Here is a 27710-nt window from a genome sequence, read left to right on the forward strand (position 1 = left end):
TTCCTAAGTTAGATATTCAGACTTTGCCATGGTCAATTAGCAAGTCAGAAACTGTTTCTTAAAAGGAGGATCAATATTTAAAGAAAAGGGCATATATTGCCCACAGCCCCCAATACCAGTGGACTATGCTGCAATTTTCCTGTTGGTGTTTCCCATGTCTCCATCCTATTCGCCATGGAAACGCCAAGCATCATTTTTGGATCTGCTGGATCATAAGACCAAAGTGATGAAGCAGATAGTGCTGAGATGTTCGTTCCTCTGCAATTTTTTGGAATAGTTTAAGAAGGATCAGTGTTAATTCTTCTTTAAATGTTTGGTAGACTGACTCAATAGCTTTTTTTTTTGTGCGGCACGTGGGCCTCTCACTAGTGTGGCCTCTCCCGTTGCGGAGCACAGGCTCCGGACGCGCAGGCTCAGCGGCCATGGCTCAAGGGCCCAGCCGCTCCGCGGCATGTGGGATCTTCCCAGACCGGGGCATGAACCCATGTCCCCTGCATCGGCAGGCGGAATCTCAACCACTGTGCCACCAGGGAAGCCCGATGCATTGTATTTTGAATGAACATCTTCTATATCAGTTAGAGACTGGGTCAGCTTCAAGTTACAAAAACTTCAAATAATAATGTTTTTAACAAGGTGGAGTTTACTTTCCTCTCACGTGAAGAAGCTCTGTCATATGTATCATATGCAGTCCAGGGCTGGTATACTACCGTCATCATGTTATAAAAAATCAAGGGGCTTCCTTCTAGCTCTCTGTCTCTTGTCCTTAAAGTGTCACTTTTGTTTATATACTTGGCAGAAACTGCTAGAGATCCATCCACTTTATACACATTACAGACAGAAAGAAAGAGAACGTCAAGATGCAAATGAGTACATGCTGGCCAAGTCAATCATTTCCAGAAAATCCACCCAACAGCTGCTACATTTCACTTACCAGAGTGTTATTCCATGTCCCCACCTTTCTCCCGTCTGCAAAGGAGTCTGGGATGTCAGTATTTTTTCAGTCTCAGCATGTTGTCACTCACATCAAAACTGTGGTTCTATTAGTAAGAAATAGGAGAGAATAGGCATTCTTTAGGCAAATAGCTATTTCTGCTATCCTCAGTTTAGGGTATATTAAGACTCATATGGGTTTTTTTGCTTCATAGTTATTCATTTTTGAAATAGTATATCTAGTCTATCTCCCAGTTCTGTTGACTTTGCTTCCTGAAGGTCTCCAGAACATGTCACAAACCCCACACGCTAATTCACCTCCACCATCCTAATTAAAAATCCATTTTAGTCCCTTGCTCCCCAGCATGTGACACACCCCATCATTCTTCAATGTAGTCCTCTGTACCACAGTGAGAATGATCTTGTCAGAGTACAGATTTGAGCATGTCAATCACCTGGATCCCCATTTGCTCTTAGAATAAAGAGAAACTTATTTTAAATTTTTTAGTTATTTTATTTTTGGCTGCATTGTGCCTTCGTTGCTGCGCGTGGGCTTTCTCTAGTTGTGGTAAGCCAGGGCTACTCTTCGTTGCGGTGCACAGGCTTCTCATTGTGGTGGCTTCTCTTGCTGTGAAGCACGGACTCTAGGTGCACAGGCTTCCGTAGTTGCAGCACGCAGGCTGAGTAGTTGCGGTACGCAGGCCCTAGAGTGCACGGGGTACAGTAGTCACGGTGTGTGGGCTCAGTAGTTGTGGCTCATAGGCTCTAGAGTGCAGGCGCACTAGTTGTGGTGCACAGGCTTAGTTGCTCCACGGCATGTGGGATCTTCCTGGACCAGGGCTCAAACCCATGTCCCCTGCATTGGCAGGTGGATTCTTAACCACTGTGCCACCAGGTAAGTCCCAAAACTTCTTAATATGACCTACAAAACCTTGCATAATTTAGGATCTTGTTATGTCTCCAACCTCATTTCACAATGTACTCCTAATCTCTCTCCCTCTCTGTCTCTCTCTCTCTTCAACAATACTGGTATTATTTTCTTTTTTTAAAATTAATTAATTATTTTTTGGCTGCGTTGGGTCTTTGTTGCTGCATGTGGGTTATCTCTAGTTGTGCTGAGTTGGGGCTACTCGTCGTTGTAGTTCGCGGGCTTCTCATTTCCGTGGCTTCTCTGTGGCACAGCACGTGCTCTAGGCGCACGGGCTTCAGTAGTTGTGGCACGTGGGCTCAGTAGTTGTGGCTCGTGGGCTCTAGAGCACAGGCTCAGCAGTTGTGGTGCACAGGCTTAGCTGCTCCACGGCATGTGGGATCTTCCTGGACCAGGGCTTGAACCCATGTCCCCTGCATTGGCAGGCGGATTCTTAACCACTGCACCACCAGGGAAGTCCTTAAGTTTCTTAAAAGTACCTTTTTCCTACTATATGACCCCTTCATAGCAACTGTAGGTGATTTCTTATTTATTTTCCTTTTCCTAAATTTTTTTCCTCCCTTCAAAAGAGTAAAAAAAAGAGTAAATGCCTATTCATTCTTATACATCTGTCCAAGAGTCAGTAGCTGAAGGAAGCTCAGGGGGCATATTTAGAATTATAGACCTCTGCATTTTCACATTTGCAGTTTCTGCTTTATTTCTTTGATTATTTGATTAAGACCTATTTTCACTACTACTTCTGTGAGTTCCTTAATGGTAGCGTCCATATCTGTGTGTCTCACCCTTGAAAACTCAGCATCAATGTATCTTAGGCATTAGGATCATCTAATTTCCTTCTTCTTCTTTTCTATCCGTTAATGTATTCTTTATTTTAAGTCTCCTCAAAAAGATATGATAATATTTATTAAAAAAAAGAAATCTTTGGAACTTTATGGATACCTTCTTATGGCATAGCAGGGATTGGCAAAGCACAGCCATAGGGCAGAGCAGCCTGCCACCTGTGTTTGTAAATAAAGTTTTATTGGAAAACAGCCATGTCCATTTATTTATGCATTGACCATGGATGCTTCGTGTTATAAGAGCATAGTTGAGTAGTCACGACACAGACTATATGACTTCAAAACCTAAACTATTTACTATTTGACCCTTTACAGAAAAACTGTTTGCCAACCTCTGGGGTGTAGGAATTACATGGGAATTTTTAGATTTGCAGTTTTTTGTTTGATAGCAACAAATTAAATAATAAAAGCATATTTCTAATCATCTGTATGGCCAACTTAGAATACTTCCCTTGGTTTCGAGGCTTTTGTTTTCTTTACGTTATTTTTAACAAATTAAAGACAAATGGAATAACTGCACTTTACAAATAAAAGCATCTCAGTTCTTTAAATGGATAAAAGTGTTAAGAATATTTTTTAAACATTTAAAATATTTTTACTGAAGTATAGTTGATTTACAGTGTTGTGTTAGTTTCAAGTGTACAGCAAAGTGATTCAGTTATACATACGTATCTATTCTTATTCAGATTCTTTTCCATTATAGGTTATTACAAGATATTGAGTATAGTTCCCTGTGCTATACAGGGATCTTGCAGGGCAGTTTGCCTTGCATAACACCTGAGCCAAGATTTTCTTGACGATTCCACCAAAGGATCAAGAAACTAGAGGAATAGTTCTGTCAACTTTTATGTAACTCCAAACAAAACCTCCTGCTGCTTCTTAGCCAGCCATGCTGTTTGCTTTCTGCATACTGCATAATGGAGAATTTAACAGTTGTCATAGTTTTAATGGTACTGGAAGATGTAGTCTCTGTCCTCACCTAACAGGGTGGATGTCTGGACAACCACCTGAAGGTAAACACTGCCTTCTTCCCTAACATTCTGGAGTCCTGCACACTGGGTGTTGGACACCTGAGCACTGGGAGTTAAACATCAGGATAAACAGGCCAAAGAAATGGAGAGGGAGATAAAAGAACAAAAATAAATCTAAATAGAGGAAATAAAGTATTCAAGCAGGTTTTATTTCCCTGGTGATAACTGCATCAGCTCTCTACTTCCAGTCTGAGCCCTCATTCCACATGGCTGGGTCCAGGCTAGTGGGAGTACAGGCAGGGCATACGATTTGTTTTACTTACCTGCTCCTCACTCAACTGAAAGCAATTTGAGATAGGAATCGTGTCTGGTTTTGGTTTACACATTGTAGACAACTCTGTAAATTTCCAGAATGAATGCTTGAGCCTAGGGATCGCTGAACACGCACAATAATATAAGAGTACCTAGGTGGTCCGCTGAGCCAGAGTCTTGCCAGAAGGATAACTCTACTCAAGACCCTAATTTTAGTAAGAGCTAAAAAATAGATCATTTTAACTGGTGAGAAAATCTATGTAGGTGAATATGTATCATTTGAAGAAGACGATTCTTGTGTTCAAATGACTTAGTCATAGCCATTGTTACTAGATTGACAGCACTGCCCTGAGAGTCCGTGTAAGGCAACATCACAGCTGTCTGCAGAAACAAAGTCCCCATGCCTTAAAATAGTTGATGTGAGCAAGTAACAATGTTTTGACTTCTTGCTATAAATACAGTCATACTTTGCATAAAGTAAACCTAATCCTAGGGAAAGAACAAGCTATGAAATGACCCTGTCAAATCTTCTGCTGTGTTCACTTCACTAGCACAAATAATTGCACAAGAAACTAGACAAACAAGCTGACCGACACTGAGCAAACAGTTCTTTACATTGAGATTCCTGAATCCCTAATAATACAAAGAAACAGGAGACAGATAAATACCACACACGTGCCTCTGGAATGAAGAGAGTCTGGCTAATACTATTAAGTATCGAAACTCTACTTTCTTAATAAATTACTTACTTGAATTAAAACAAGAATGTGACAAGAAGTGAAAAGAAGGTGTTTCAAAACAACTAAATGAAGTGGAGAAGGCAACCTTCCAGAAAAAGAATTCAGAATAATGATAGTGATCCAGGACCTCAGATAAAGAACGGCGGCGAAGATTGAGCAGATGCAAGCAATGTTTAACAAAGACCTAGAAGAATTAAAGAACAATCACCGAGAAGAATTCAAGAACAAGCAAACAGAGTTGAAAAATACAATAACTGAAATGAAAAACACACTAGAAGGAATCGATAGCACTATAACTGAGGCAGAAGAATGGATAAGTGGCCTGGAAGACAGAATGGTGGAATTCACTGCCATGGAACAGAATAACAAAAGAAGAATGAAAAGAAATAAAGACAGCCTAAGAGACCTCTGGGACAACATTAAACTCACCAACATTTGCATTGTAGTGGTCCCAGAAGGAGAAGAGAGAGAGAAAGGAGCCAAGAAAATACTTGAAGAGAATATAGTCGAAAACTTCCCTAACATGGGAAAGGAAATAGCCACCCAAGTCCAGGAAGCACAGAGAGTCCCAGGCAGGATAAACCCAAGGAGAAACACACTGAGACACATAGTAATCAAAGAGACAAAAATTAAAGACAGAGGAAAATTATGAAAAGCACACAAGGGAAAAACTACAAATAGCATACAAGAGAACTCCTGTAAGGTTAACAGCTGACTTCTCAGCAGAAACTCCGTAAGCCAGAAGGGAGTGGCACAATATATTTAAAGTGATGAAAGGGAAGAACCTACAACCAAGATTACTCTATCCAGCAAAGATCTCATTCAGATTTGATGGAGAAATCAAAAGTTTTACAGACAAGCAAAAGCTAAGAGAACTCAGCACCACCAATCCAGCTCTAAAACAAATGCGAAAGGAACTTCTCTAAGTGGGAAACACAAGAGAAGAAAAGGACCTACAAAAACAAACCCACAACAATTAAGAAAATGGGAATAGGAACATATATATCCATAATTACCTTAAATGTGAATGGATTAAATGCCCCAACCAAAAGACACAGGCTCGCTGAATGCATACAAAAACAAGACCCATATATATGCTGTCTACAAGAGGCCCACTTCAGACCTTGGGACACATACAGACTGAAAGTGAGGGGATGGAAAAAGATATTCCATGCAAATGGAAATCAAAAGAAAGTTGAGTAGCAATACTCATATCAGATAAATAGACCTCAGAATAAAGAATGTTACAAGAGACAAGAAAAGACACTACATAATGATCAAGGGATCAATCCAAGAAGAAGATATAACAATTATAAATATATATGCACCCAACATAGGAGCACCTCAATACATAAGGCAAATGCTAACAGCTAGAGGAAATCGACAGTAACACAATAATAGTGGGGGACTTTAACACCTCACTTACACCAATAGACAGATCATCCAGACAGAAAATTAATAAGGAAACACAAGCTTTAAATGACACAATAGACCAGGTAGATTTAATTGATATTTACAGGACACTCAATCCAAAAACAGCAGATTACACTTTCTTCTCAAGTGCCCATGGAACATTCTCCAGGACAGACCACATCTTGGGTCACAAATCAAGCCTCAGTAAATTTAAGAAAATTAAAATTATATCAAGCTTGTTTTCCAACCACAATGCTATGAGATTAGAAATAAATTAGAGGGAATAAAACGTAAAAAAAACACAAACACATGGAGGTTAAACAATAAGTGACTAATTAACCAAGAGATCACTGCAGAAATCAAAGAAGAAATGAAAAAATACCTAGAAACAAGTGACAATGAAAACACAATGATCCAAAACCTATGGGATAAAGCAAACGCACTTCTAAGAGGTAAGTATATAGCAATACAATCCTACCTCAAGAAACAAGAAACATCTCAAATAAACAGTCTAACCTTACACCTAAAGGAAGTAGAGAAAGAACAAACAAAACCCAACGTTGGTAGAAGGAAAGAAATCATAAAGATCAGAAAGGAAATAAATGAAATAGAAACAAAGAAAAAAGTAGCAAAAATCAATGAAACTAAAAACTCGATCTTTGAGAAGATAAACAAAATTGATAAACATTTAGCCAAACTCATCAAGAAAAAGAGGGAGAGGACTCAAATTAATAAAATTAGAAATGAAAAAGGAGAAGTTACAATGGACACCCCAGAAATACAAGGCATCATAAGAGACAGAAATACAAGGCATCATAAGAAATACAAGGCATCATAAGACTCAACCAGGAAGAAACAGAAAATATAAACAGACCAATCACAAATAATGAAATTGAAACTGTGATTAAAAATCTTCCAAGAAACAAAAGTCCAGGACCAGATGGCTTCACAGGTGAATTCTATCAAACATTTAGAGAAGAGCTAACACCCATCCTTCTCAAACTCTTCCAAAAAATTGCAGAGGAAGGAACACTCCAAAACTCATTCGACAAGGCCACCATCACGCTGATACCAAAACCAGACAGAGATACTACAAAAATGAAAATTACAGACCAATATCACTGATGAATATAGATGCAAAAATCCTCAACAAAATACTAGCAAACAGAATCCAACAATACATTAAAAGGATCATACACCGTGATCAAATGGGATTTATCCCAGGGATGCAAGTATTCTTCAATATACACAAATCAGTGTGATACACCATATTAATAAATTGAAGAATAAAAACCATATGATCCTCTCAATAGAGGCAGAAAAAGCTTTTGACAAAATTGAACACTAATTTATGATAAAAACTCTCCAGAAAGTGGGTACAGAGGGAACATACCTCAACATCATAAAGGCCATGTACGACAAACCCACAGCAAACATCACTCTCAATGGTGAAAAACTGAAAGCATTTCCTCTAAGATCAGGAACAAAACAAGGATGTCCACTCTTTCCACTTTTATTCAACATAGTTTTGGAAGTCCTAGCCACTGAGATCAGAGAAGAGAAAGAAATAAAAGGAATCCAAATTGGAAAATAGGAAGTAAATCTGTCACTGTTTGTAGATGACATGCTACTATACATAGATAATCTTAAAGATGTCACCAGAAAACTACTGGAGCTAATCAGTGAATTTGGTTTAGTTGCAGGATACAAAATTAATGCATAGAAATGTCTTGCATTTCTACACATTAACAGCAAAAGGTCAGAAAGAGATATTAAGGAAACAATCCCATTTAACATCACATCAAAAAGAATAAAACACTTAGGAACAAACCTACCTAAGGAGACAAAAGACCTGTACTCAGAAAACTATAAGATACTGATGAAAAAATCAATGATGACAGTAACAGATGGAGATATATACCATGTTCTTGGATTGGAAAAAGCAATATTGTGAAAATGACTATACTACCCAAAGCTTGATAGGGATTCCACTGAATCTACAGATTCGGTGAAATCCCTATCAAACTACCAATGGCATTTTTCACAGAACTAGAACAAAAACTTTCACAATTTGTATAGAAACACAGAAGACCCTGAATAGCCAAAGCAATCTTGAGAAAGAAAACTGGTGCTGGAGGAATCAGGCTCCCTTACTTCAGACTATATTACAAAGCTACAGTAATCAAGACAGTATGGTACTGGCACAAAAACAGAAATATAGATCAATGGAACAGGATAGAAAGCCCAGAGATAAACCCATGCATCTATGGTCAACTAATCTATGACAAAGGAGGCAAGGATATACACTGGAGAACAGAGAGTCTCTTCAATAAGTGGTGCTGGAAAAACTGGACAGCTACATGTAAAAGAATGAAATTAGAACACTCCCTAACATCATACACAAAAATGAACTCAAAATGGATTAAAGACCTAAATGTAAGACCAGACAATATAAAACTCTTAGAGGAAAACATAGGAAGAACACTCTTTGACATAAACAACAGCAAGATCTTTTTTGACTCACCTCCTAGAGTAATGGAAATAAAAACAAAAATAAACAAATGGGATCGAATGAAACTTACAAGCTTTTACACAGCAAAGGAAACTATAAACAAGATGAAAAGACAACCCTCAGAATGGGAGAAAAAATTTGCAAACCAATCAATGGACAAAAGATTAATCTAAAAAATATATAAACAGCTCATGTAGCTCAATATTAAAAAAACAAGCAACCCAAACCAAAAATGGGCAGAAGACCTAAATAGTCATTTCTAAAAAGAAGACATGCAGATGGCCAAGAAGCACATGAAAAGCTGCTCAACATCACTAATTATTAGAGAAATGCAAATCGAAACTACAATGAGGTATCACCTCACACTGGTTGGAATGGGCATTATCAGAAAACCTACAACAACAAATTCTGGACAGGGTGTGGAGAAAAGGGAACCCTCTTGTACTGCTGGTGGGAATATAAATTGATACAGCCACCATGGAGAACAGTATGGAGGTTCCTTAAAATCTAAAAGTAGAACTACCATATGACCCAGCAATCCCACTACTGGGCATATACCCAAAGAAAACCATAATTCAAAAAGACACATGCACCCCAATGTTCATTGCAGCACTGTTTACAAAAGCCAGGTCATGGAAGCAACCTAAATGCCCATTGACAGACGAATGGATAAAGAAGATGTGGCACATATATACAATGGAATATTACTCAGCCATAAAGAGGAACGAAATTGGGTCATTTGTAGAGATGTGTATGGACCTAGAGACTGTCATACAGAGTGAAGTAAGTCAGAAAGAGAAAAACAAATATCACATATTAACGCATATATGTGGGATCTAGAAAAATGGTACAGATGAACCAGCTTCCAAGGCAGGAATAGAGACACGATGTAGACAGCAAATATATGGACACCAACGGGGGAAAGCGGGGTGGGAGGGGGTGGTGGCGGGATGAATTGGGAGATTGGGACTGACATATATATACTAATATGTATAAAATAGATACCTAATAAGAACCTGCTGTATAAAAAATAAAATAAAAGAAGGTGTTTCAAGAACCAAGACACCTAAGTAAGGTCACCTATCCCTCGTAAGGCTGCTGTTACCTAAGTATGGTTCATGGGCCCAAAGGAGGCCTTTTCAGGGTGGTTTACCAAACCCGATGAGTTTTCTCTCTTTTGTTGCAGATTAGTACTCCGCACAGGATTCACAGTGACCCCCCTGTCATTATCTCTCTCTCTCTCTCTTTTTGTACACGTCCCTCCTCTCTGGTACACTGGTCCACAAATTCTAGGTGATTCAAGATCCCTAATCTCCTATTCCATCTCAATCTCACAGTGAGACAGCTGGGCTATTTTTGGTAAATCCCTCCTGCACTGGTGCCGAGAAGCTGCCTGCATGAAGTAAGCTGGGCAATGGTCGGGCTCACCTCATCTGTTTTCCTTATCTCTGTGCTACCTGTAGTCCAATGTCCAAAAGTTGTTTCATACAGTTTGTCCAGTTTTCCAGTTGGAAGGAAGGTCAACTCTACCTTTATCAATGAAGAAGTTACAGTAATTTGTTTTTATTGTATTTTACAAATATGTCATTTCATGATGGATAGGGATAAAAACCTCTTCAACCAACCACACATTACTTGAGACCTGCCTTAGGTAATTTTTCCTCTGTGGCATGCTGAATGAGTCTTGGGGATGAATAGTAATTCAGGCAAAGGATTTGGGGAGATTAGGGAGCACTTTCTAGGCAGATGAATCCCTCTCTTACCCATGGGAGTCATGGAGACATATGCAAGGAAGAGACCTCTGACTATTCCAGTTAAAAATTCTGCCTGGGATTATTTGGGTAGCTAGAGATACTTGTACCATGCAGAAAATGATGGAAGCAACAACTGAATATTTCCCTAAGCATGCTCGTGTTTAGAGCTCTCTTCTGAGTCCTGTCCCATTCTCCTTTATCTATGCCTCAAGCTATTAATATTTTATCAGGAGAAAGAGGTCAGATATAGCTGTGGTGCAATTTTCAGGATGAACACCAGAGGGCGGGGTTTCCTACAAATGTGGTTCCTCTTTTTATCCAGGTGCTGGTTTGACTTGTTTACTTTGTAGCCACAAGACAGATTACTGCTGCTGTGCAGAAAGGGGCTCTCAGTTTCTAAGTGAGGAGTTTCTATAATATTCAGCTGCAAACTAGCCCCATTAGATTTGGTGTATCCTAGGGAGCAAGGACCGTTGCCAACATGTTTTCTGCCACTCATTCTGTTCTTGTGATCTTCTTAATATTCAGTAAGTAACATTTTATCTTAAATGTTCATGATTTTTCATTTTCCTATAATTATGGGTAACTTTTAGTTTTCTTCTCTGGCTGAAAACTCTCCTTCTGTCCATTTATAACATAAAAAAGTGATTCTCTTGTAGGAGGGACCAATGGAGACTCAGTGAACCAGACAGAAGGCCCAGTGACTGTCTCAGAGGGGGCGCCTAGGACCCTGCCCTGCACTTACCAGACCTCTGGTTCAAATATCTATCTTTTCTGGTACGTCCAGTATCTCAACAAAGCTCCGCAACTCCTCCTGAAGGGCTCGAAGGCAAACCGGAGGGCAGAGCATCAAGGTTTTCAGGCCACTCTTGTTACGAGTGACAGCTCCTTCCACCTGCAGAAACCCTCAATGCAAGCATCAGACTCGGCTGTGTATTACTGTGCTCTGAGTGACACGGTGAGAGGGGCTGCAGGGGGAGCTGAACACAAACCCAAGGGGAGCAGGAGGGCTGAAGTGAGCAGCCTTGGGAGGAAGAGGTATATTCTCTCCTTGGGCAGTGTTTAGTTTATTTAGAGCTTTTCAGGAAAATAAATCAAGCTCAGATCTAATTCCTAGAAACCCAGGAGGTTGGGACTTGTTCGTCAGGGAGAATAGGGTGGACGTCAGTCTTAAAGAAAACCCAAGCTATGATCCCCAGAAGCGTCCCTGTTCAGCCAGAAAGACTCCTCGCTTCTCTAGACTGACTTTCAAAAACATCTATTTTCTCTTAATGTAAGATGCATGTTAGAGGTCACGATATTAATATATTCATTTAGGGAAGAGAAAAGGAATAGATGACTAAAAGCTGCATCAGCTGAATCACAATCATAAATCAGCACAGGGATGCCAAGCAAATCATACACAAATTTTCACGCGGCTGAGACGTAAGGCTGTTGAGGCGCTGCTCTTAGTGAAATGAGCCAGAGCTGCTGCAGCAGTGGGATGAAAAGGCATTTGTGATTTTTGAATGGCTACATTTTTTTTTTTTTTTTTTTTGAGGTACACGGGCCTCTCACTGTTGTGGCCTCTTCCGTTGCAGAGCACAGGCTCCGGACACGCAGGCCCAGCGGCCATGGCTCACGGGCCTAGCCGCTCCACGGCATGTGGGATCATCCCGGACCGGGGCACGAACCCGTGTCCCCTGCATCGGCAGGTGGACTCTCAACCACTGCGCCATCAGGGAAGCCCGAATGGCTACATTTTTGATATAAGGAACTAGGAATGCATGGTCTGGTGATTGTGCATTCATTTTGACTATAGGATGGAATACTTGAAAGGAAGGTGTTTCTAGCACAGACTGACTATTGATTGGCATTAGACACGTACAGCTGGACAAATTTTGTCCACCAGGAAACTTGCTGTGATAGCATTAAGCAGACAAGGAACTTTATCCAATGTAAATTTCCCCAGGAACCAATGCCTTGGAGTGAAGGAAGAAAAGTTATGATGACTGAGGGTAAATAGTTTGACCTTCCTGTCCGGAAGAAGAATCTGTGAGCTTATTTCACTGTAGAGTTTGGCTGCAGGCCAAAAAAAAAAAAAAAAAGCCATAAAAAAACATGGATGACTATTTGTTCTCAGAAGTCACCATAATCATAACAAATTGTATTGCTCATAAAACTTACGTCTATCCTAGATGCATTGGCTGCATATGGCAAATGACTGCAGCACTGATATAATTGTTGTCAACTTAATTACAATAAAGTCTAAATAGGTAGGTTAGATTCACCAAGCAGGTCAACAAGCCATGACGTGCCACAGGCAAACTGATAGCGGCAAATTACATTTCCTGTTCTGGTGCAGAAGCATCTCACACTTCAGTACTTGTGCACGTGCCCTGTCAGGCACAGGGCAGGCATTTAGACCTGAATTTGAGACAGAACACAGCACATTTCACTCAGAGGAAGAGCTTCCAACATGGGGTTCCCTGGCCTGCTGAGAGTTGTCATAGCCTCCGTCCGCCTTGGTAAGGCTGGTAAGGATGGCCACAAAAAGACTCAGCTCTACTCAGCTCCCATGTTTGGGGGTAGGGCAGGTTATTATTGTCTGGTGGATGTAGGAGAGTTGAGTAATGGGTAGAGGAATTAGAAGTCTTAGTCCAATGTTTGTTCCTTGCAGCCCTCGGGGTTCCACCAGGAGAATCAGCCTAATTCTTTCTCTCTGTCTCTCTGTCTGTCTCTCTCCATTATATATTATATATATAAATTTTTTTCTTCTCCCCAGGATCCATCACAGCCCAGAAAGTCACTCACGACTAGCCAGGGGCTTCCCTGGTGGTGCAGTGGCTGAGAATCTGCCTGCTAATACAGGAGACACGGGTTCGACCCCTGGTCTGGGAGGATCCCACGTGCCGCGGAGCAACTACTGAGCCTGCGCGTCTGGAGCCTGTTCTCCACAACAAGAGAGGCCGCGATAGTGAGGGGCCCGCACACCGCGATGAAGAGTGGCCCTCGCTTGCCACAACTAATGAAAGTCCTTGCACAGAAACGAAGACCCAACACAGCAAAAATAAATAAATTAATTACTAAACTCCTACCCCCAACATCTTCTTAAAAAAAAAAAAAAAAGAATTAAAAAATAAAGGACCAGCCAGAAATTTTTATGCTGGAGAAGGAGGATGTAACCTTGGATTGTGTATATGAAGCTAGTAGTTATAGTTATTATTTATTATGGTACAAACAAACACCAAGTGGGGAAATGATTTTCCTTATTCATCAGGAGTCTTACAATGAGTGAATACAACAGAGGGTCGGTAGTTTTTGGACTTCCAGAAAACGGCCAGTTCCATCAGCCTTACCATCACACCGTTGCAGCTTGGGGACTCAGCGGTGTATTTCTGTGCTCTGAGAGACCACAGTGATGCAGGTCCCTGTGGGAACCCCACAGAAACCTCAAATCTCAACGTGAGGTGTCCCCCAGCTATGAAAACCTTAGTGAGATTCTCGGTAAGGACACGAGAAGGCAGGGGCCGTGTCAGCGGGGCAGGGGAGTTAGAAGTGGAAACCTCACTCTAAGGAAAATGCTCTCTCTCTGGCTCAGAGAACATACCTAAAAGTGTCATTCATCAAAAGCATCTTTATCTTCAATTCTTCATCTTGAAGTAGATCATTTGCCAAAAAAATTTAAAACTTTTTTATGGTGATTATATTAAAGCAAGTGATTTGGTTTAAAAAAATTCAGTAATATTTGGCCAAATCTGCACCTGAATTGTTAGACTTTTAGGTTCACTGCACAAATATTCATGCATTGCTGACTAAGTCTTGTCACTATGTTAGATCTGAAGTATCTGTTAAATGGCACTTCTTGGACTCTCCCTGTCCCATTGTCTCATGCTGTGCCATGAATGACCTGGAATGATGTACACAGAATAAATGTCACCACAAGTCTTGACACCAAGGAGGAATGAAGCTCTTCAGTTTGCTCAGAACCAGCCCCATTACCTGATCACATTCTCTATATGCAAGTTTAATGCAGATAAAATAGAATATCCAAAGAAGTAATACTCAAAACAAAACAGAACAACTCAAAAATTCTACTAGTCAGGAAAAACTCTGCTACAGAATCACATCTTATAGGATGTTTTCCATTCTGCGTTTTTACCCAACAGTATATTATGAAATAATTATTTGCACAGCATTATTTACAGATCAAAATCACACATTCTAATGGCGATATTCCAATGTATGATTTTTTTTTAAGAAGATGTTGGGGGTAGGAGTTTATTAATTAATGTATTTATTTTTGCTGTGTTGGGTCTTCGTTCCTGTGCGAGGGCTTTCTCCAGTTGTGGCAAGCGGGGGCCACTCTTCATTGTGGTACGCGGGCCTCTCACTATCACGGCCTCTCCTGTTGCGGAGCACAGGCTCCAGACGCGCAGGCTCAGTAGTTATGGCTCACGGGCCTAGTTGCTCCGCGGCATGTGGGATCCTCCCAGACCAGGGCTCGAACCCATGTCCCCTGCATTAGCAGGCAGATTCTCAACCACTGCGCCACCAGGGAAGCCCCCAATGTATGATTTTATAATACTTTTTTGGCAAATTCCGTCTTACTAGGTTTTTAGATTGTTTTACTCACAGTAACAAATAATGCTGGAATGAACACACAGGTATTTGATGATTTCCTTGACAATTCCCAGGAGGTGAAGAGGAATTTACCTTTAGTCTTTCTGGTATGGGCTCCCTGATCATTTCTGTGACCCTGGAGTATAGCACATTTTCACTCTACAACTACTAAACACTCATATTTTGCCTGTTACAGAAAATTCTCTTACATCAAGGCTTTGCTTTACAGTTTAGCTCCTAATGACTCCAGATGGCCTCAATTTCAGACAATTCTGTACCACATATGTTCAGAGTAGCTGTAATATAACATCTGAAAGAGTAATGTCTCTGTGCTATTGTGTGGTGATATTAGGTGGCAATTAACCTGGTGGATATGTTTTCATCTGGAATTCCAAAAGAAAGATATTCTTCCTTGTGTAAGGATTTTCTATCCCTAGTATACAAAAAACAATGATCCCAATACAGAACCACTTTCCAGAAAAGAAAGCATAAGTGTGTGTGTGTGCGTGTGCGTGTGTGTGTGTGTGTGTGTGTGTGTGTGTGTGTGTCAGGGAGAAGGAGAGAGAGAGAGCGAGACCACGATAGACTTATGTAGCCAAGTCATGAAGTAATTAACTAAACAGTTAAATTTCGTAAAATGTATCAGAAATAAGTAAAGTCTTTCAGAGACAACTTTTAATGAAGAAAATAGATGTAAGTAGTTTACAAGGGAATAAATCCAAGATTTGAAGCAGGAAAAATGTATCTTAGAATCTGGTGCAGGAAGCGGTATTGGCGAGAGGTACTCAAAGGAGGATTCCCAAAAGTTAGCAAAAATTTTTAAAAACACCAGACCGAAAATAATCAATGACCTATCTTGTTTAACAATTATTTCAATCTATTTGTTTAACAATTATTTCAATCTATTTGTATCTTCTAAAATGTTGTGGATAACATGCATACCAGCTCAAACTGGAGCCGTTGTAAAATCACGGTCACTAGTCTCTACTTGATCCCTAACATCCCCCAAATCATATCCCGTCTCCTTAATCAATGAGCTGTCTAATCATAATCGCCTTTTTAAACTTTCTTGATTGTCACATGACTCTAATATTTCTAATATCTCCATCAGATTATTTTGACAATAAATAAGTAAATGCCATCTGGGAAGGAATGCATTAACAGTGTGCCTGTAACTTGTTTTCTGCTTCCTCTGAGGTCACCTGAGGCCTTTGGGGTTTCCTGAGGTGACCTCAAAGAGTGCTAATAACCTCGGTGTTGTAAATCAACCGAAATTTCCAAACCTCATCATTGCTGACCTCTCAGAAACTTTACACACATGAGTTGTGACCATTTACTCTTGCTTCAAATCCTCTCTTCCTTACAGAAAGTTTCTCTCTTTCTTAGAGAAACAGCTTCTTCTCTGACAAAACACTCTCTGAGGTTTGTACCTACTTCTTGGGCTGTTCCCTCTCTCACTCCCGCACACACCTTCATCTCCCTTCCAGTCATTAATTATTGTGCGTCTGCAAGGTTTAGCTCTAGACTGTGTCCTCTCTTTGTGTTATTCTCTCTCTCTCTGACATTTTACTCATGTCTACATGACTCCGGGTCATACCTCATCATCTTTCTCTAGCTTCTCACTCAATTTAACAAGTATGAGCCACCTTTCTGTCACATATACACAGAGATAAAAATAACAGAGTAATCAGCATTCTGGCCATAAGTACAGTAAAGTGAGAGAAATTGTCATTGCCGCCTAGTGTGACCCTCTGAATCCTCCAAACTCCAGGGGATTCATTTCAAACTCTCAGAGCCAATCTTCTGAATCTCCTCTAACTTGGCTTGAGGAAGATTGAGGAAGACACACCATCACAGCTTCACTTCTGTTTGCTCTAACTCTTCAGTGAATTATCAGTTTTCTCATATATCATTACTCTGCATAATAGGCTAAGGAAAGTTGAACAAATGCACTTCATATATGTTTTGGAAGTGTACCCAAGCATGTATTGTGGACTCTCTCCATGGGTTCTCATGTACTGAAGGCTCTCTTCCAAGTCCAAGACAAAAGGAAGTGTTGCAATTAATATGTTTTTGTAATCTACATCTATATCTATACTTATGTATAGACTTCTAAAATTCCTGCTATGGCTGTAACTGTGAGTTCCATACAGTCAGGAAACATGTATGTATTGTACATTACACAGTACATGGCACATAGTGGTTGCACATTAAATACTGGCTAACTGAAGAATGAATTAATTGATAATATCAACAGACACAGAGCTTCTACCCTTTGGATGCTGTTAGATAATTGTGTATCAATTAGTTCTTGTATTCGTCCAATTCTCATCACCATAAGGATACTTCTATTTCCATGTACCATAAATCCCCTTTCTGTTTGTACAGATTTTTGTCATATGGTACTATTTTCAGGTTTGCAATTAGATGGTCTCCCTCTTTTTGGCGTAGACAGAGCCATCTTCATCACCTGAGTGAGTCTATAGGAAGATGTATATCGAATTCATTTTCTTGTGGACTTGGAAGTCCCTCTTATCGGTGAGTCTTCCGGTTTCACCTGGTGATGACGTATTCCTGTAATATCTCTTTTCTGCTTTCTTCTCTAGAGCTTTTATCTTAGAATTTCAGCCTCAAATATTTATTTCCTGTGGCTAGAGATATGAGTCCTATAACGCTAAGGGTGGTAGTGGGCAGAGAGTGGGGGAGTGGTCCAGGCCGAAAGAAAATCACAGTTAACTTAGTTCTCTTTGAGTGTCACTACTTTTCCTTTCCATCCTAACTCCTAGGGCTCAAAGGAAATGACGTGTTTATAATAGGTGTTCTCCATACACTAGATGTTGCCCATGAGTACAACTGGATGGTGTTAAACTATCTGTTTCTATTTATCTTTACCATTGCCATCACTTGTTCTGCTTCTTTGTATATTTTTAATTTCCAGTCTAGTGACCTAGTTTGGGGGTAGATATTCCTACCATTGGGAGTCCTAGCTTGAGACAAGAAAAATGTCTTGTCTGTTTTTCTAATTTCCTGATTCTGGTTCCAAGGGCTGAATTATTTCAATCAAGAATCCTTTTAAGTTCCTGGATTCTCAACCCTTAAGAAAACTTTTAGGAAGTATTATCCTCGATTGTAATATTGGTATTTTAAAAGTTCTCCTATGAGAGCAAAAATCAGGACTCTGCCTCTGGCACAGTAGAAAGAAGAGTCACTACATCCTTGGGGAAATGAGCTATTTGACCTTGGAATGGTGACTGTGATAAAAGGTAGATGGAAGCATGTAATTTTAGCAAAAAGTAATAAGAGAAAGAGGGAATTCTCTTTCTTGTGACAATTTGTAGAGAATATTCTCTTTTTCAAGAAACACATGCTCAATTATAGGAAAGAAGTTATAGCAAGGAAAAGACTCTCATTTTAGTTCACTTTGATGACTTAAATATTAATAGGCATTTTGTTTCTCAGAGAACTTTAAAGTTTAAAAGAATGTGAATTTTAGGAAAGATTACAGTTATCCTTGATCATAAGATAGATGTAACCATTTTCCAAATCTATACTAGAAAACATTGCCCTGTAATACATGATAGATGATTTCAGAGGCTGATATGTTGAGAAGGGTTTGGGTTTGTACTATAGTTTTAACTTTACTTTTAATTTAGAGAAATCACAGTAAGTATAAACAGGGAAGCTCACAGGCTCAAAGCATAAAAGTTTTTTTCAGTCTTCTATGAGAAGTGCTCAAGCTACATTTTGGTTATGCTGCTTTGAACTAGTTACTTGATAAGAGCAAATAGGTAAAGCTTAAGACAAAGATGATGACAGATTCCTCTTTTCTAAAAAAGATCTTCTTAAAAATATACATTATAAAAACCAACTCAAAATGGATCATAGACTTAAATGTAAAATATAAACTATGAAACTTGAAAAAAAATAAGAGAAAATCTTCAGGACTGGAGCTAAGTAAATCTTAGATTTGACACCAAAAGCATGATACAGACACACACACACACACACACACACACACACACACACACACACACACACACACACACACACACACCCCTAACTGAATCAAATTTAAAAACTCTTCCTCTACAAAAGACCCTGTTAAGAATATGAAAGGATAAGCTACAGACTGGGGGTAAATATTTACAAACCATGTATCTGACACAATACTTGTATCTAGAATATATAAAGAACTCTACAAGCTAAATGGTATAGAAAATGAACAACCAATTAGAAAAACGGGTGAAAGACTCAGATTGATATTTCACCAAAGAGGATATACAAACTGCAAATCAGCCCATGAAAAGATGCTCAACATCATTAGCCATCAGAGAAACGCAAATTAAAACCACAATGAAATATCACTATACAACTATCAGTGGGGCTAAAATAAAAAAATAGTGACAACACCTAATTCTGGCAAACATGTGGGGAAAACTGGATCACTCATAAACTGCTGATGGGAATATAGAATGATACAGGCACTCTGGAAAATGGCCTGGCAATTTCTTATAAAACTAAACATGCAATGCAGACTTGGACACTTATCCTAGATAAATAGAAGATTTCATTTACATAAAAATCTGTACCTGAATATTCATAACAGCTTTATTCATAGCAGCCAAAATATGGAAACCTGATGTCCCTTAGTAGGTGACTGGTTAAACAAACTGTGGCACATCCCTACCATGGAATACTACTCAGAAATAAAAAGAAACAAACAGGTTGGTTACACACTATTACCTGGACAAATCTCATGTTTTTACTACTCATTCTGAGTGAAAAAAATCTCAATGCTTACTTCTATATAATTCCATTTATATAACATTATTAAAATAACAAAATCGTAGGAATGAAGAACAGGTTAGTGATTGTCAGGGGTTAAGGACTAGGGAAGGGGTGGGTGTGGCTACAAAGGGGTGGCATGAGGAAGCCTTGTGGTTATGAAACAGCTGTGCATCTTCATTGTGGCAGTGAACCTATACATGTGATATACATGAATGTATGAATCTGTACATGTGTAAAATTGCATAGAACTACACACACACACACAAATGGCTGCATGTAAACTGTGGCAATCTAATAAGCCCTGTGTGTTTTACTAATGTTAATTTCCTGGTTGAGACACCCCTGGAGGACATAGGGTGAAGAGTACACAGAGCCTCCCTGTATATTTTTGGAAACTTCCATAAATCTATAATTATTTCAAATTAAAAATGTTTTTTAAAATTACAAACAAATTTCATAAAAATCACAACTGTAAATCATCTCCTTGGTTTCATTACACATCACACATTCAGCTTCTGGGTTCTTTTAGAGTCTATCCTACAAAGAGCTCCAGCATTAATCCTGCAGTTATCTTTTTAACGTTCTTTCTGAGACACACATTCAGAAACAGAGAAACACAGCCTTTTAAATATGATTTGTAAGAGTCAGAGTTTGCTAAGTGTGACTAGAATAAATCAAATCAAAGGATGAGAAAATGGATACAAGTTAGATTAATGACTTTCAGATCACTGAGAAATTATCAGATTTGCAAAGAAAACGTCAAAGAACAACAAACCCCTTACCTACACTGTTAGTGCAATAATTCTGTGCAGCTTATTCTTTTCTATTCCCTGAGTGGGTGAGGGATGAAGTGACATCAAAGCAGTGCGTCTGAGGGTTGATGTTCTTTTTATGGGTTGTAGCTAATGGGGGTAGAGCGTGCTCTTCGGACAAGTCTGAGGAGACCTTATATAAATGGTGGTCAACTGTGCAACATCAACACATGTTCAGTGACAAAACCCAGTGGAGTGGGGCTTCCGGGAAGATGGCGGACGAGTAACACGCGGAGATCACCTTCCTCCCCACAGATACACCAGAAATACATCTACAAGTAGAACAACTCCTACAGAACACCTACTGAACGCTGGCAGAAGACCTCAGACCTCCCAAAAGGCAAGAAACCCCCCACATACATGGGTAGGGCAAAAGAAAAAAGAATAAACAGAGACAAAAGGATACGGACGGGACCTGCACCAGTGGGAGGGAGCAGTGAAGGAGGAAACGTTTCCACACACTGGGAAGCCCCTTCGTGGGCGGAGACTGTGGGTGGCGGAGGGGGAAAGCTTCGGAGCCACAGAGGAGAGCACAGCAACAGGGGAGCTGAGGGCAAAGGGGAGAGATTCCCGCACAGAGAGTCAGTGCCGACCGGCACTCACCTGGCCGAGAGGCTTGTCTGCTCACCAGCCGGGGCAGACGGGGCTGGGATCTGAGGCTCAAGCTTCGGTCGGAGCGCTGGGAGAGGACTGGGGTTGGTGGCGAGAACACAGCCTGCAGGGGGTTAATGCGCCACAGCTAGCCGGGAGAGAGTCCCGGGAAAAGTCTGGACCTGTTGAAGAGGCAAGAGACTTTTTCTTCCCTCTTTGTTTCCTGGTGCGCGAGGAGAGGGGATTAAGAGCGCTGCTTAAAGGAGCTCCAGAGATGGGCGCGAGCCGCGGCTAAAAGCGCGGACCCCAGAGGCGGGCAGGAGACGCTAAGGCTGCTGCTGCCGCCACCGAGAAGCCTGTGTGCGAGCACAGGTCACTCTCCACACCCCCTTCCGGGGAGCCTGTGCAGCCCGCCTTTGCCAGGGTCCCGGGATCCAGGGACAACTCTCCTGGAAGACCGCACGGCGCGCCTCAGGCTCGCGCAACGTCATGCCGGCCTCTGCCGCCGCAGGCCCGCCCCTCCCTCCGTGCCCCTCCCTCCGCCCCGCCTGAGTGAGCCAGAGCCCCCGAATCAGCGGCTCCTTTAACCCCGTCCTGTCTGAGCGAAGAACAGCTGCTCTCCGGCGACCTACACGCAGAGGCAGGGCCAAATCCAAAGCTGAGCCCCTGGGAGCTGTGAGAACAAAGAAGAGAAAGGGAAATCTCTCCCAGAAGCCTCAGAAGCAGGGGATTAAAGCTCCACAATCAATTGACATACCCTGCATCTGTGGAATACATGAATAGACAACGAATCATCCCAAATTGAGGAGGTGGACTTTCAGAGCAAGATTTATGATTTTTTCCCCTTTTCGTCTTTTTGAGAGTGTGTATGCTTCTGTGTGAAATTTTGTCTGTATAGCTTTGCTTCCACCATTTGCCCTAGGGTTCTATCCGTCCGTTTTTTTTTTTTCTCTTAATAATTATTTTAATTTTAATAACTTTATTATATTTTATCTTATTTTAGTTTATTATACTTTATCTTCTTTCTTTCTGTTTTCCTTCCTTCTCTCCTTCCTCCCTCCCTCGTTTCTTTCTTTGTTTCTTTCTTTCTACTTCTACTAATTATTTCCTTCTATTTTTTCTCCATTTTATTCTGAGCCGAATGGATGAAACGCTCTTGGTGCTACAGCCAGGAGTCAGTGCTGTGCCTCTGAGGTGGGAGAGCCAACTTCAGGACACTGGTCCACAAGAGACCTCCTAGCTCCACATAATATCAAACAGCGAAAATCTCCCAGATATCTCCATCTCAACACTAGCACCCAGCTTCACTCAACGACCAGCAAGCTACAGTGCTGGACATCCTGTGCCAAACAACTAGCAAGACACGAACACAATCCCACCCATTAGCAGAGAGGCTGCCTACAATCATAATAAGTCCACAGACACCTCAAAACACACCACCAGACGTGGACCTGCCCACCAGAAAGACAAGATCCAGCCTCATCCAACACAACACAGGCACTAGTCCCCTCCACCAGGAAGCCTACACAACCCACTGAACCAACCTTAGCCACTGGGAACAGACACCAAAAACAACGGGAACTATGAACCTGCAGCCTGCAAAAAGGAGACCCCAAACACAGTAAGATAAGCAAAATGAGAAGACAGAAAAACACACAGCAGATGAAGGAGCAAGATAAAAACCCACCACACCTAACAAATGAAGAGGAAATAGGCAGTCTACCTAAAAAAGAATTCAGAATAATGATAGTAAAGATGATCCAAAATCTTGGAAATAGATAGACAAAATGCAAGAAACATTTAACAAGGACCTGGAAGAACTAAAGATGAAACAAACAACGATGAACAGCACAATAAATGAAATTAAAAATACTCTAGATGGGATCAATAGCAGAATAACTGAGGCAGAAGAACAGATAAGTGACCTGGAAGATAAAATAGTGGAAATAACTACTGCAGAGCAGAATAAAGAAAAAAGAATGAAAAGAACTGGGAAAGTCTCAGAGACCTCTGGGACAACATTAAATGCACCAACATTTAAATTCTAGGGATTCCAGAAGAAGAAGAGAAAAAGAAAGGGACTGAGAAAATATTTGAAGAGATTATAGATGAAAACTTCCCTAATATGGAAAAGGAAATAGTTAATCAAGTCCAGGCAGCACAGAGAGTCCCATACAGGGTAAATCCAAGGAGAAACATGCCAAGACACATACTAATCAAACTGTCAAAAATTAAATACAAAGAAAACGTATTAAAAGCAGCAAGGGAAAAACAACAAAAAACACACAAGGGAATCCCCATAAGGTTAAGAGCTGATCTTTCAGCAGAAACTCTGCAAGCCAGAAGGGACTGGCAGGACATATTTAAAGTGATGAAGGAGAAAAACCTGCAACCAAGATTACCCAGCAAGGATCTCATTCAGATTTGATGGAGGACTTAAAACCTTTACAGACAAGGAAAAGCTGAGAGAGTTCAGCACCACCAAACCAGCTTTACAACAACTGCTAAAGGAACTTCTCTAGGCAAGAAACACGAGAAGGAAAAGACCTACAATAACAAACCCAAAACAATTAAGAAAATGGGAATAGGAACATACATATCGATAATTACCTTAAATGTAAATGGACTAAATGCTCCCACCAAAAGACACAGATTGGCTGAATGGATACAAAAACAAGACCCATATATTTGCTGTCTACAATAGACCCACTTCAGACCTAGAGACACATATAGACTGAAAGTAAGGGGATGGAAAAAGATATTTCATGCAAATGGAAACCAAAAGCAAGCTGGAGTAGCAATTCTCATATCAGACAAAATAGACTTGAAAATAAAGACTATTAGAAGAGACAAAGAAGGACACTACATAATGATCAAGGGATCGATCCAAGAAGAAGATATAACAATTGTAAATATTTATGCAGCCAACATAGGAGCACCTCAATACATAAGGCAAATAGTAACAGCCATAAAAGAGGAAATCGACAGTAACACATTCATAGTAGGGGGCTTTAACACCCCACTTTCACCAATGGACAGATCATCCAAAATGAAAATAAATAAGGAAACACAAGCTTTAAATGATACATTAAACAAGATGGACTTAATTGATATTTATAGGACATTCCATTCAAAAACAACAGAATACACATTTTTCTCAAGTGCTCATGGAACCTTCTCCAACATAGATCACATCTTGGGTCACAAATCAAGCCTTGGTAACTTTAAGAAAATTCAAATTGTATCAAGTGTCTTTTCTGACCACAACGCTATGAGACTAGATATCAATTACAGGAAAAGATCTGTAAAAAATACAAACACATGGAGGATGAACAATACACTACTTAATAACGAAGTGATCACTGAAGAAATCAAAGAGGAAATAAAAAAAAATACCTAGAAACAAATGACAATGGAGACATGACGACCCCAAATCTATGGGATGCAGCAAAAGCAGTACTAACGGGGAAGTTTATAGCAAAACAATCCTACCTTAAGAAATAGGAAACATCTCGAATAAACAACCTAACCTTGCACCTAAAGCAATTAGAGAAAGAACAAACAACCCCCAAAGTTAGCAGAAGGAAAGAAATCATAAAAATCAAATCAGAAATAAATGAAAAAGAAATGAAGGAAATGATAGCAAAGATCAAAAAAACTAAAAGCTGGTTTTTTGAGAAGATACATAAAATTGATAAACCATTAGGCAGACTCATCAAGAAAAAAAGGGAGAAGACTCAAATCAATAGAATTAGAAAAGAAAAAGGAGAAGTAACAATTGACACTGAAGAAATACAAAAGATCATGAGAGATTACTACAAGCAACTCTATGCCAATAAAATGGACAACCTGGAAGAAATGGACAAATTCTTAGAAATGCACAACCTGCCAAGACTGAATCAGGAAGAAATAGAAAATATGAACAGACCAATCACAAGCACTGAAATTGAAACTGTGATTAAAAATCTTCCAGCAAACAAAAGCCCAGGACCAGGTGGCTTCACAGGCGAATTCTACCAAACATTTAGAGAAGAGCTAACAGCTATCCTTCTCAAACGCTTGCAAAATATAGCAGAGGGAGGAACGCTCCAAAACTCATTCTACGAGGCCACCATCACTCTGATACCAAAACCAGACAAGGATGTCACAAAGAAAGAAAACTACAGGCCAATATCACTGATGAACATAGATGCAAAAATCCTCAACAAAATACTAGCAAACAGAATACAACAGCACATTAAAAGGATCATACACCATGATCAAGTGGGGTTTATCCCAGGAATGCAAGGATTCTCCAATATATGCAAATCAATCAATGTGATACACCATATTAACAAACTGAAGGAGAAAAACCATATTATCATCTCAATAGATGCAGAGAAAGCTTTCAACACCCATTTATGATAAAATCTCTGCAGAAAGCAGGCACAGAGGGAACATTCCTCAACATAATAAAGGCTATATATGACAAACCCACAGCCAACATCATCCTCAATGGTGAAAAACTGAAAGCATTTCCACTAAAATCAGGAACAAGACAAGGTTGCCCACTCTCACCACTGCTATTGAACATAGTTTTGGAAGTTTTAGCCACAGCAATCAGAAAAGGAAATAAAAGGAATCCAAGTCGGAAAAGAAGAAGTAAAGCTGTCACTGTTTGCAGATTACATGATACTATACATAGAGAATCCTAAAGATGCTACCAGAAAACTACTAGAGCTAATCAATGAATTTGGTCAAGTTACAGGATACAAAATTAATGCACAGAAATCTCTGGTATTCCTATACACTAATGATGAAAAATCTGAAAGTGAAATCAAGAAAACACTCCCATTTACCACTGCAACAAAAAGAATAAAATATCTAGGAATAAACCTACCTAAGGAGACAAAAGACCTGTATGCAGAAAATTATAAGACACTGATGGAAGAAATTAAAGATGATACAAATAGATGGAGAGATATACCATGTTCTTGGATTGGAAGAATCAACATTATGAAAATGACTCTACTACCCAAAGCAATCTACAGATTCAATGCAATCCCTATCAAACTACCACTGGGATTTTTCACAGAACTAGAACAAAAAATTTCACAGTTTTTATGGAAACACAAAACACCCCGAATGGCCAAAGCAATTTTGAGAACGAAAAACGGAGCTGGAGGAATCAGGGTCCCTGACTTCAGACTATACTACAAAGCTAGAGTAATCAAGACAGTATGGTACTGGCACAAAAACAGAAAGATAAATCAATGGAACAGGATAGAAAGCCCAGAGATAAACCCACGCACATATGGTCACCTTATCTTTGATAAAGGAGGCAGGAATGTACAGTGGAGAAAGGACAGCCTCTTCACTAAGTGGTGCTGGGAAAACTGGACAGCTACATGTAAAAGTTTGAGATTAGATCACTCCCTAACAGCATACACAAAAATAAGCTCAAAATGGATTAAAGACCTAAATTTAAGGCCAGAAACTATCAAACTCTTAGAGGAAAACATAGGCAGAATACTCTATGACATAAATCACAGCAAGTTCCTTTTTGACCCACCTCTTAGAGAAGTGGAAATAAAAACAAAAATAAACAAATGGGACCTAATAAAACTTCAAAGCTTTTGTACAGCAAAGGAAACCATAAACAAGACCAAAAGACAACCCTCAGAATGGGACAATATATTTGCAAATGAAGCAACTGACAAAGGATTAATCTCCAAAATTTATAAGCAGCTCATGCAGCTCAATAACAAAAAGACAAACAACCCAATCCAAAAATGGGCAGAAGACCTAAATAGACATTTCTCTAAAGAAGATATACAGACTGCCAACAAACACATGAAAGAATGCTCAACATCATTAATCATTAGAGAAATGCAAATCAAAACTACAATGAGATATCATCTCACACCGGTCAGAATGGCCATCATCAAAAAATCTAGAAACAATAAATGCTGGAGAGGGTGTGGAGAAAAGGGAACCCTCTTGCACTGGTGGTGGGAATGTAAATTGATACAGGCACTGTGGAGAACAGTATGGACGTTCCTTAAAAAACTACAAATACAACTACCATATAACCCAGCAATCCCACTATTGAGCATATACCCTGAGAAATCCATAACTCAAAAAGAGTCATGTACCAAAATGTTCATTGCAGCTCTATTTACAATAGCCCGGAGATGGAAACAACCTAAGTGTCCATCATCGGATGAATGGATAAAGAAGGTGTGGCACATATATACAATGGAATATTACTCAGCCATAAAAAGAAACGAAATTGAGCTGTTTGTAATGAGGTGGATAGACCTAGAGTCTGTCATACAGAGTGAAATAAGTCAGAAAGAGAAAGACAAGCACCGTATGCTAACACATATATATGGAATTTAAGGGGAAAAAATGTCATGAAGAAGCTAGGAATAAAGACACAGACCTACTAGAGAATGGACTTGAGGATATGGGGAGGGGGAAGGGTGAGCTGTGACAAAGCAAGAGAGAGGCATGGACAAATATACACTAACAAATAT

At 39.9% G+C, this 27710-nt stretch overlaps 1 protein-coding gene and 1 gene segment (V, D, J or C); one reads left to right on the forward strand and one right to left on the reverse strand.

Annotated features, from left to right (window-relative positions):
- The window catches only part of SALL2 (spalt like transcription factor 2), a 915550-nt gene that overhangs the window by 493445 nt on the left and 394395 nt on the right, over positions 1-27710 (reverse strand).
- LOC125963598 (T cell receptor alpha variable 18-like) lies at positions 10764-11511 on the forward strand. The segment is given in 2 exon segments: positions 10764-10926; positions 11059-11511. Coding segments are annotated over 2 exon segments (453 nt in total).

The sequence above is a fragment of the Orcinus orca genome, chromosome 2 (assembly GCF_937001465.1).
Source record: "Orcinus orca chromosome 2, mOrcOrc1.1, whole genome shotgun sequence".
Taxonomy (NCBI): Eukaryota; Metazoa; Chordata; class Mammalia; order Artiodactyla; family Delphinidae; genus Orcinus; species Orcinus orca.